This window comes from Lissotriton vulgaris, chromosome 3_1 (genome assembly GCF_964263255.1).
Source record: "Lissotriton vulgaris chromosome 3_1, aLisVul1.2, whole genome shotgun sequence".
NCBI classification, from domain to species: Eukaryota; Metazoa; Chordata; class Amphibia; order Caudata; family Salamandridae; genus Lissotriton; species Lissotriton vulgaris.
Window position 1 is genome coordinate 9,674,867 of NC_141689.1, and position 12,517 is coordinate 9,687,383.

Genomic DNA, 12,517 nt, shown 5'->3' on the forward strand with positions numbered 1-12,517 from the left:
TTTGGAGTTTGTGGATTTGGTGTGGTTCCTGATGCAGTTGAACTTGCAGGAGTGGCAGGCGAAGGGTCCATGGGTGTGTCCTGGGGCGGCTCGGTAGCAGTTTTGGAGTGCGCCGGGGTTAACGGCTAGGAGCGCTGCGGCGTCGTATATTATGCGGGTGGAGTGGGATTTGCGTGGGCCAGGGGGTTTGGCGCTGGGCTCGGTCCAGGCGCGGACGGGCGTAGACGGGCTTACCTTTGGCGCACCTTCGGCGCGCATGGGGCGCGACCGCTGCGCGCAAATGCAGCTGTCATAAATGGATAGTGGAAGGGGAGGGGCGAGGGAGGGTCAGCTGGGAGGCGGGTGCGTGGTGGGGGGACGGGCTGGGATTCACAACAACAAAATGGCAGCGAGCCAAAAGTGTTCTATAGGAGAAGACATGTGACAGTGCTTCTATAATATGAGACATGTTGAAGAGCTTGTATGGGACAGCCTACACTAGGAAACTACTGGGAGAGCCGGTATATGGAGAGGCTTTATGAGGAGGCCTGTAGAAGCCTCTGTGATTCTATAGGATTGCAACAGTGAGAGAACCACTAGGTTTATATAGTAGGAGGTGTATGGGATGATATTTGGAAGGAGGCACAACATGGATCTGATTGGGAACACGTGAACGTATCAATATATTTATGGGACCGCTAGCAGGGGCTCCATAAATTTTCCCATATGGTTCCCTCCTCTACAATCTCCATTGATATTTGGCTTTTATCGATTTCATCTACTTCACGAGATGCTCCGTTGGGCTCCCAATACTCACAGTTTTTAGACTCGAACCGCAGCCTTCACGGTACAGGATATAATCAATTCTCCGTCCAGTCCATGGGGCTCCAGCATCCGAGTCGTCTGGAGTCCCATCAGGATTAATCGGGTGTGCAATATACTTCCGCCTGCCCTCCTCCTTCTCCAGAGTCCTAAGAAGCCAAAGGGAGAAACAAGTGTGACAAGCTGGATTGCCACCATAGGAAGGAACTGTCCGACCACAATCGTTCAGAGGCACAAGACTGGTTAAGCTTGACCTGCACCGCCATTACTGCTCGCATCCAACTTTATAGGTAAACGCATGAGATCCTGGACATGAGCCCGCAGAGTGAAGAATGGATGCAACTTCAAGAACCAAGACATCACTGTGGAGAAAGGACCCCAGGCCGTGTCGGTGAAAGTCCAGGAGATGCTAGAAGCCAGCTTTGGACGAGTATCTTTTCATTAACAGGATCAATTCTGCATCAGGCCAGGATCAGTATAGACAGGACCTCTGTCCATACTTAAGGGTGTTCTTTTTATCAAGTTGGACAGCAACCCATATGTGGCAACCAACGTACAACCTTTAGTAATGGTTATCAGAGTCAAAAGGTGCCTCCCTCAACAAATCCATACCACGGTCGTCCCCCTCCTGTATTTTCATCACTTTCAGTCTCTGAAATCTGTCACCTTCTCTTTTCTTATCCTTTTATTTCCTTGACAAACTCTCTTGCATGTGCAGTTTTCATTAATAGTAAACTGTATGACTATATCATTAATTTGAAGGGTGAGCAGTATGTGTAGGACCCTGGGCGTGAGATATTCTGGGGCTACCACGGGTCGCTGGAGCTCCTATCACAGAAAATGATTGTAAAGTACTTTGGTTGGACCCAAGCAGCAATAAAATCAAGAAATCAAACTTAAAAATTCACAACCTAATTTAGTAAAAAGGAATACACGTTATTACAAAAAGATTATACTAAATTAAAAAGAAAGAGGTTCTAGAGGGGTTCTAGAAGAGACAAAATGTCTCCGTAGGAAACAAAGGGGTCTCAGTAGTCACGGTATTCAGATGATGTACAAACAACAGAAATTGTCTAAGCTAATTCTGAATCCTAAATGTTCAGCCAAAGTCCACTTCTTGGCTCGCTTCTAATCGGCCCCCAACACTCACTGAATCAAGGGCCCGCAGTGGTAAACAGCTTCGGATTGTAAAAACACGCGCTTCGTAATAGAAAGCACTGCAGACAGATGCACAAGACCAGGCCCTTAAGACAAGACTCACTGAACACAATAAACCTCTCATGAGACAAGATACAGCAGAAACAACAAATCTCCAATGAGACATGACACATCAGAAACAAAACCCCACCCATGGGACAAGACACACTGGATACAACACAGTTCCCACGAGACAAGACACGCCAGACACATCTCCTATGACACAAGACAGACTGGAAACCACACACCTCCTACGAGACAAGACACACCGGACACAACATACCACCTAAAAGACAAGACAAACCAGATACAACACCCCACCTAAGAGACAAGACACACCGGAAACAACACACCTCAAACAAGACAACACACACCGGACACAACATACCACCTAAAAGACAAGACAAACCTGATACAACACCCCACCTAAGAGACAAGACACACCGGAAACAACACACCTCCTCCGCGACAAGACACACTGGATACAACACAGTTCCCACGAGACAAGACACGCCAGACACATCTCCTATGACACAAGACAGACCGGACACAACACACCTCCTATGAGACAAGACACATTGGAAACTGTATATTTTTCTGTAGTAGCAGGGGAAGTGGTCACATATTGTGACCTCCAAAAAAGGCAACTACTTATACGCCTCCACCACGTACAAATAGTTCCTGAGAAACTTCCTCTAGAATCCGGGTTTCATTCTCTTGTGCAGCACCGTTCATATCTTAGATTTTTATCTGATTAGGTAACTTGCCCCTGACTTCATCACCTACATTCATATCCAACTTCGTCACAAATTGCTTCTCATCATACCACAATTTCTCTTATATCGTCCTCAGATCTTCCTTGATTGCACTTGCAACACGCTTCTGACATCCACTCTCCTCTTCCACCGAACCCATTAGCTCTCTCCACTAAAGCATTTCCTTGGGGATGATAAAGACTGCAGGTGTTATGCTCTCTGCCATAGTTATGGAAACATTGCTTCTTCTCATTTGATACAAAGTGCCTCCCTCTATCAGATATCAACTCTATTGGAGGTCCCTTATTAGCTGTTCACCTCCCCAAGGAATATATTACCACCGGAGTCATGGATATGGGTTCATCCACAAATCAAAATTCTCCATTTAGAATAGTAATTTATAGCCACCCACACACACTTATGCTTTCTCAGACCCGCACACTGTCCTAAGAAGTTGGTGGAAAATGGCCATCTCTGAAGGATACCTCAAACTTTTTGCCTTCCTCCACCCCTTTCCCGACCTTGTTTTTGTTGGCTTAACCACTGCTAACCAGTGCGAAGTTGCATATGCTTCTCCCCTAAAGATGGTAACATTGGTGTATACATGTAGGAAGCCGACTGTATATACTATGCCTAAGTGAGGTATAGTGTGCGCAGAGTCCAGTAGATGCCCAAAGGTAGGCAGAGGTAAAGTTTTACTTTTGTATTCTTACTTTACATTATGTTATACACTTTTATTTCTTACTCAGAGTTTATTTGCACTTAACAGATTTTTCCAACTTTTGTTCAATGCTGCTAGCCATTTTTCATTCAGTTTAGATGTTTACACTTCACACATATTTCAGATGAACTTAAAGTTATTGCCTTCACACAGTTCACAAACAGTGAGGATGCCAGCCAACTTCTCAACTGACTTAACCTCTGCATCGTTTGCGAGAACTGGCTGTCCTCCCAGCAAGAGACTGTCCCCTCATTCACCCACCCATGCATGTGGCTTCATGGCCAACAGGCAGCAGCATTTAGCATCCTCACTGCCTCCCCACCTCCCTCCTGAGAGCCTGCGGCTGCCCCCTCAGACACCAGGATACCTGTGGTTCAAGAGTGCACTGCACACTGGTGAAACACTCACCAACCCAAGCACGTGGTCTCACTCACTCATACCACTGACCAGCAGTCTTCAGTGTCCTCACTGCCTCTCAGCCTCCACCTCCCCCGTGAGCCTGCGGCTGCCCCCTCAGACACCAGGATACTTGTGGTTCAAGAGTGCACTGCACACTGGTGAAACACTCACCGACCCAAGCACGTTGTCTCACTCACTCATACCACTGACCAGCAGCCTTCAGTGTCCTCACTGCCTCTCAGCCTCCACCTCCCCCGTGAGCCTGCGGCTGCCCCCTCAGACACCAGGATACTTGTGGTTCAAGAGTGCACTGCACACTGGTGAAACACTCACCGACCCAAGCACGTGGTCTCACTCACTCATACCACTGACCAGCAGCCTTCAGTGTCCTCACTGCCTCTCCACCTCCCCCATGAGCCTGCAGCTGCCCCCTCAGACACCAGGATACCTGTGGTTCAAGAGTGCACTGCACACTGGTGAAATACTCACCGCTGTAGGCTTTGTGCAGAGTACACCGCATCGTCGTAGAGCATCTGCTGCTGAAGCAGGGTCCCTGTGTAGAAACCACAGACAGAAACTGCTTAAGGAGACACAGGGTTAAAGGAGGACAGTTCACTGAGCAACTACAGTGGTGACGTGGAGCGCACCACTGAACACTCATCTGTGCAGGATATGCTTTATAAATGCTGTCGCAACAACCTCGTAAACTGCATTTCATAATCACATTTACAAAGTAGTGGTTATGGAAGTAACTTACTCCAGGACCTCACCACCTGCGGAGATACCAACTAAGCCACTGCGAGGCAGCTGCACCAAACATCAATTAACTGAATATTCTGATTTATTCCAGCTTTTACCTAGCAGTGTCATTTGTTTTCAATAATTTTATAGAGACGATTAAACATTGCAAGACATTCTGCATTTACAAAATCTTGAGAGAATCTAAGTTACAGCCAATGAATGATTGCCTGAACACAGTTCTGCAGTGGTCCTTCCCACTCCCACCTCTGTATTGATTGTAAGAAAATCTGTGAGCACTCCGGCTCCCAAAAAAACACAGCAGTGCAGCCAAAACCTTCGGCACCCTGGTACTCGAAAGACCTCTCCTACAAAAACACTTCATCGTAAAGGGAAGAAAAACTGAATTCCCAAGAACGTCCTAAATGGAAGTGCCCCTGCGCAGCACGAAAATGGCCCGCAGCACGAAGACGGCTCGCAACACGGAGACGGCTCGCAACACGGAGACGGCTCGCAACACGGAGACGGCTCGCAACACGGAGACGGCTCGCAACACGGAGACGGCTCGCAACACGGAGACGGCTCGCAACACGGAGACGGCTCGCAACACGGAGACAGCTCGCAACACGGAGACGGCTCGCAACACGGAGACGGCTCGCAACACGGAGACGGCTCGCAACACGGAGACGGCTCGCAACACGGACACAGCTCGCAACACGGAGACGGCTCGCAACACGGAGACGGCTCGCAACACGAACACAGCTCGCAACACGGAGACGGCTCGCAACACGGAGACGGCTCGCAACACGGAGACGGCTCGCAACACGGAGACGGCTCGCAACACAGAGACGGCTCGCAACACGGAGACGGCTCGCAACACGGAGACGGCTCGCAACACGGAGACGGCTCGCAACACGGACACAGCTCGCAACACGGAGACGGCTCGCAACACGGAGACGGCTCGCAACACGAACACAGCTCGCAACACGGAGACGGCTCGCAACACGGAGACGGCTCGCAACACGGAGACGGCTCGCAACACGGAGACGGCTCGCAACACGGAGACGGCTCGCAACACGGACACAGCTCGCAACACGGAGACGGCTCGCAACACGGAGACGGCTCGCAACACGAACACAGCTCGCAACACGGAGACGGCTCGCAACACGGAGACGGCTCGCAACACGGAGACGGCTCGCAACACGGAGACGGCTCGCAACACGGAGACGGCTCGCAACACGGAGACGGCTCGCAACACGGAGACGGCTCGCAACACGGAGACGGCTCGCAACACGGAGACGGCTCGCAACACAGAGACGGCTCGCAACACGGAGACGGCTCGCAACACGGAGACGGCTCGCAACACGGAGACGGCTCGCAACACGGAGACGGCTCGCAACACAGAGACGGCTCGCAACACGGAGACGGCTCGCAACACAGAGACGGCTCGCAACACGGAGACGGCTCGCAACACGGAGACGGCTCGCAACACGGAGACGGCTCGCAACACGGAGACGGCTCGCAACACGGAGACGGCTCGCAACACAGAGACGGCTCGCAACACGGAGACGGCTCGCAACACGGAGACGGCTCGCAACACGGAGACGGCTCGCAACACGGAGACGGCTCGCAACACGGAGACGGCTCGCAACACAGAGACGGCTCGCAACACAGAGACGGCTCGCAACACAGAGACGGCTCGCAACACAGAGACGGCTCGCAACACAGAGACGGCTCGCAACACAGAGACGGCTCGCAACACAGAGACGGCTCGCAACACAGAGACGGCTCGCAACACGGAGACGGCTCGCAACACGGAGACGGCTCGCAACACGGAGACGGCTCGCAACACGGAGACGGCTCGCAACACGGAGACGGCTCGCAACACGGAGACGGCTCGCAACACGGAGACGGCTCGCAACACGGAGACGGCTCGCAACACGGAGACGGCTCGCAACACGGAGACGGCTCGCAACACGGAGACGGCTCGCAACACGGAGACGGCTCGCAACACGGAGACGGCTCGCAACACGGAGACGGCTCGCAACACGGAGACGGCTCGCAACACGGAGACGGCTCGCAACACAGAGACGGCTCGCAACACAGAGACGGCCCGCAACACAGAGACGGCTCGCAACACAGAGACGGCTCGCAACACAGAGACGGCTCGCAACACGGAGACGGCTCGCAACACGGAGACGGCTCGCAACACGGAGACGGCTCGCAACACGGAGACGGCTCGCAACACGGAGACGGCTCGCAACACGGAGACGGCTCGCAACACGGAGACGGCTCGCAACACGGAGACGGCTCGCAACACGGAGACGGCTCGCAACACGGAGACGGCTCGCAACACGGAGACGGCTCGCAACACGGAGACGGCTCGCAACACGGAGACGGCTCGCAACACGGAGACAGCTCGCAACACGGAGACAGCTCGCAACACCGAGACAGCTCGCAACACGGAGACAGCTCGCAACACGGAGACAGCTCGCAACACGGAGACAGCTCGCAACACGGAGACAGCTCGCAACACGGAGACAGCTCGCAACACCGAGACAGCTCGCAACACCGAGACAGCTCGCAACACCGAGACAGCTCGCAACACCGAGACGGCCCACAACACGAAGACCGCTCGCAACACGAAGACCGCTCGCAACACGGAGACAGCTCGCAACACGGAGACGGCTCGCAACACGGAGACGGCTCGCAACACGGAGACGGCTCGCAACACGGAGACGGCTCGCAACACGGAGACGGCTCGCAACACGGACACAGCTCGCAACACGGAGACGGCTCGCAACACGGAGACGGCTCGCAACACGAACACAGCTCGCAACACGGAGACGGCTCGCAACACGGAGACGGCTCGCAACACGGAGACGGCTCGCAACACGGAGACGGCTCGCAACACGGAGACGGCTCGCAACACGGAGACGGCTCGCAACACGGACACAGCTCGCAACACGAAGACCGCTCGCAACACGAAGACCGCTCGCAACACGGAGACAGCTCGCAACACGGAGACAGCTCGCAACACGGAGACAGCTCGCAACACGGAGACAGCTCGCAACACGGAGACAGCTCGCAACACGGAGACAGCTCGCAACACGGAGACAGCTCGCAACACGGAGACAGCTCGCAACACGGAGACGGCTCGCAACACGGAGACAGCTCGCAACACGGAGACAGCTCGCAACACGGAGACAGCTCGCAACACGGAGACAGCTCGCAACACGGAGACGGCTCACAACACGGAGACAGCTCGCAACACGGAGACAGCTCGCAACACGGAGACAGCTCGCAACACGGAGACGGCCCACAACACGAAGACCGCTCGCAACACGGAGACAGCTCGCAACATGGAGACAGCTCGCAACATGGAGACAGCTCGCAACATGGAGACGGCTCGCAACGCAAAGACGGCTCGCAACGCAAAGGCGGCTCGCAACGCAAAGGCGGCTCGCAACGCAAAGGCGGCTCGCAACGCAAAGGCGGCTCGTGTTAGAAATGGGATTCCTGGTTGGCTGAGAAAGGCACCAAAGCCAGGCAGAAACCACCACTCTAATCAGGGCAAGGGAACTACTCCTCAGAATGACCCCTGCTCACCCTTTAGGTTGCGTGGCGGACAAGGCTAAACTTTGGGGCGCTACAGTTAACCATTTATGACCTTTCACAGTAAAACACACTGATTCCCCCCACAAATGGACACCAGGCTTTGGTTCTGTAAAAATACGGTTCCTTTATGTAAAATAAATTATATATATATATATATATATATATACAGGCAGATATCACAAGACATTATATCACGTTTCTTTAACTAGGGCCACCAGATTTCAAGTGTTGGCAATTGTTCTTTTCGGTTGCCAGTTGCTTCTCAGTAGTCCTTGTTACTATCTGAAGTCTTATAATGATTTTTGTCAAGTTTCTACCACTTTGGTGCCTCTGGGAGCAAGTTTGTATGCCTCTCAGCGCTCCCGTGCGCTTCGTACGGGAGAGATCACAACCCCTACCGATGAGGACGCCTCTCGCGTGAGCAGGCGGACGTGGCGTACAACTTTGAACTGCAACACGAAGCGTACAGTCTTGACTGGGGATGAGGTGAACCTGGATGCTTGCGCAACACACAGGGCCAAGGGGAAAGAAGAACATTGCGGGCCCCGAGCCCGAGACAAGCCCTGTGCGCAGAAGTGGTTGGTACGGTTATACGGGGCGCACTCTCTCACTCTGCACTCCACACGGGGAAATAAAACGTTGGGGGCCCGAGCCCGGTGAGAGTTCAACACTCTCGGTGCAGATGGTCAGTGCGCGGCGGGCTCTGTCAAGAGGGTGCGCTCAACACGGAGCGCCCTGGACAAAGCAAGCGCACGATCCGCTCAGGGAGGAGCGCACGGAGATCCTCAGTGCACCGAGGACTAAAGACAGGCGTACTTTTTGGGTTAGTCGTCCCTTGTACCGGGGGACGGCTCGTAGGGGTCTGGTGCGCCAGGGGCACAAGTGTGGCCTCGGATCTTGAATCGACAGTGGGTGTATGCGCACAGGCAGGCGCGGCCCACAACCTCAGTACGGACTGTGCTGCGGTCTCCCGAAGGGGGCGGTGCGGCCTGTAAGTTCTCTAGGGGGGTGAAACAGGGCAGCAGGGTACGTTCCGACGTACGGACAGCTGTCCCGGCATCTATCACAGCCCAAAGAGGAATTCCAGCGGGAGGGGCGAGAGCACTTCAGCGTGCTCCTAATGGCAGGCGGGGGCAGAGGAGCAGGCAGCCTGACCCGGGGGCAGAGAGCGACTCCAGCAGAGCGAGGCTCTCACGGGTAAAGGACAGGCAAGCTCCTGAGTGCCACAGCCCTAGGAGGGAGCGAGGGGGGCGCAGTCTCAGCTCCGGCGGGAGGCACACACAGCTCGAGGTTCAACACGAACGAAGACACAAGGAACCCACTGGTCCTGGGGTTCCGTTCAGGGGGCAAGCTCAGACAAGTCCTTGGAGAAAGTCTCAAGTACAATTCTGCAAAGTCCTTTGTAGGTCTTCTCCTCTCCTTCCTCAGCAAGGCAGACAGCAGGCCAGTCCTTCCAGCTTCTTCTTAGTCCTTCTAGTTGGGCAGAGGTTCGTTGTGGTAAACAGGATCTAGTTTCTTGGGAGCAGGGCTCCTACTTTTATACAGCTTTTCTTTTGTTCTGGCAGGCCAGGGAGGCATCTGCATAACTTCTTTCAGTTCTTGAGCACTGTGTTGGGTAAACTTGGGTTTCTCCTTTCAGGGAGCAGGGAAGGCACATCAGACGCCCCACGGGAAGTGGAGCCAGCATTGTGTGGACAGGGGCAGCCAGGAGTACTTTGTTGACAGGCTTTCCTCTTCCAGGGCAAGGTGTCGGGCTGAGTCATCAGTCGCTCCCCAGGAGCCCTACACCAGTTCTGAATGATGAGGGCGTGTGGGAGGACCACACAGTGGTGGATGTCTGGATGCATGCAGGGTCGGTCTGATGAAGAGCTCAATGACCAATGCATAGAGCCTTCAAAAGACAGATAATGGAGAGCGCGCAGCTTGGAGCTACCAGTGCATGGCACCTTGAGAGGTAATGGAGAGCACGCAGGAAAGGAGCTATCAATGCATAGCGTCTTGACTGGTAAGGGAGAGCACGCAGGTAAGATCTATCAATACATAGCACCTTGAAAGGTAACGGACAGTGGGCAGTTAAGGAGCTATGTGTCCGCGGTTCTTGAGCTGTAGAACCAGTAGCCCCACTGTGTCTGCCCTCAAGCCAGGGGTCTTCTCAGCACAAGTCCTCTCTTGTGACTCTGGTCTTTCTTCTTCTGAGTCTCTGCTCTGGAATCTCCCATCAGTGTTTCACATCAGCCACAGACCTCTCGTGCACCCTCCCACGCCCTCCCGCCCAGACACGGGTGCCCGGTCTCACATCTCCATGGTTTTTTCCAGCTCTTGGGATCCTTGAGCTCAACCAACTCTCATCAATTCTCAACAATAGGAACCTACTCTGCCCCCCCCTACGTTTGTGTTCTGAACGCTTCACTGCATATAACAGAGGCGCTTTAAGGCTGGGCAAAGTGGGCTCTGGCCCTAGGCCCCAGCCTTTCAGGGGCCCCTGAAAGAGCCAGCTCTGTTGGCAGAGTCTTGCCTGATGATCTGGAATCATTCCTAAACAGATTGTTTTAAATATGATTTCCTTTAACTTAAATACAGCTAAAGATTGCCTGCCTGTCTCACAAAGCCCTCCATTTGAAACCCGCAGTTATCCAGTGTAAACGCTAGAATTATCTGTGGGGGTAGACCCTCTAGGAGTGCAAACTCCCTCCTCCTGAAACCACAGATCTTTTGCAAATAGAGGACGTGTCACAGGGTTTTCTCCGGCTCTGCGCTAAGATCTGGAACTCTCTCCCACCAGAAATACGCAGAATCTCCTCCACGATTGCCTTCAAGTTGGAAGTAAAATGCTTCCTCATAAACAAGTTCTTACCTTAAAAGGGTCTCGGATCGTCTGCTCTGATGCATTGGACGTACACCCCAATCCCTCTGCTAGGTGTTACTCTTCTTTACTAATCATTTGCGCCGCCCAGTTCGCCATGTGGCAGTTATTATCTTATTCCTCGTTGACCCCTTTCGACTAACCTTCTTGTTGGGTGCCTATTCGATGTGTGTTTGGGTTGGTATTGCTTTGGATGCCTGCACTGCAATTGTTACCTTCCTTTCCCTCCAATTTAAAGCGCTCTGATATCCTTCGGGATCATATTCGCGCTATATAAAACTTTATATATAAATACATAGAATATGTAATGTGGTTAATGTGTGAGAGTCCATTACACGCGGTACAAAAGGGGGTGGTAATGGACGGAGCATCTGAATCAATCAAACACTCACCCCCAGTCAACTGATCTGGGTTTAATCCATCACCGTTCTTTAGCCCACTCTGCCACCCCAGTTCAGACATGGCTATATGCAAATCAGTCTGACCCTGTGCCTCATGGCAACAGTCCAGCCCGAACTGCCAAGCCATGTCTTCCCTGGACCAGAAACAAGCTTCCGAGGACCGTTTTCTGGCATTCCAGCCGTCTTCAGCCCAGCTTGATTGATTCCAGTGGCAAAGTGAGCAAGGGACTCACGTCTGAGCATACCCTGCCACACTTATGGCGGCCACAAGTGGTACAAAAGGGGTGGTGATTGTCGGAGCATCTGAATCAATCAAACACTCACACCCAGTCAAGAGATCAGTGTTTAATCCATCACCGTTCTTTAGCCCACTCTGCCACCCCAGTTCAGACATGGCCATATGCAAATCAGTCTGACCCTGTGCCTCATGGGAACAGACCAGCCCGAACTGACAAGCCATGTCTTCCCTGGACCGGAAACAAGCTTCCGAGGACCGGTTTCTGGCATTCCAGCCTTCTTCAGCCCGGCTTGCTTGAATCCAGTGGCAAAGTGAGCAAGGGACTCACGTCTGAGCATACCCTGCCACACTTATGGCGGCCAAAAGCGGTACAAAAGGGGGGTGGTGATGGACGGAGCATCTGAATCAATCAAACACTCACACCCAGTCAAAAGATCTGGGTTTAATCCATCACCGTTCTTTAGCCCACTCTGCCACCCCAGTTCAGACATGGCCATATGCAAATCAGTCTGACCCTGTGCCTCATGGGAACAGACCAGCCCGAACTGACAAGCCATGCCTTCCCTGGACCGGAAACAAGCTTCCGAGCACCGGTTTCTGGCATTCCAGCCTTCTTCAGCCCGGCTTGCTTGAATCCAGTGGCAAAGTGAGCAAGGGACTCACGTCTGAGCATACCCTGCCACACTTATGGCGGCCAAAAGCGGTACAAAAGGGGGTGGATTAAATCCAGATCAGTTTACTGGGGGTGAGTGTTTGTATTGTCAACGCTCCGTCCATCATCCCCTT

The 12,517-nt window shown here is 53.2% G+C and overlaps 1 protein-coding gene across 1 annotated transcript in view; it reads right to left on the reverse strand.

Moving 5' to 3' along the window:
• LOC147725813 (sphingomyelin phosphodiesterase 5-like) overlaps window positions 1-12,517 on the reverse strand; it is a 112,706-nt gene that overhangs the window by 5,266 nt on the left and 94,923 nt on the right. The window contains exons 6-7 of the mRNA XM_086959991.1: window positions 4,363-4,426; window positions 797-950 (exon numbers count right to left, since the gene is read on the reverse strand). Of these exons, the coding sequence (XP_086816117.1) occupies window positions 797-950; window positions 4,363-4,426 (218 nt within the window). The remainder of the gene's footprint in view (window positions 1-796; window positions 951-4,362; window positions 4,427-12,517) is intronic.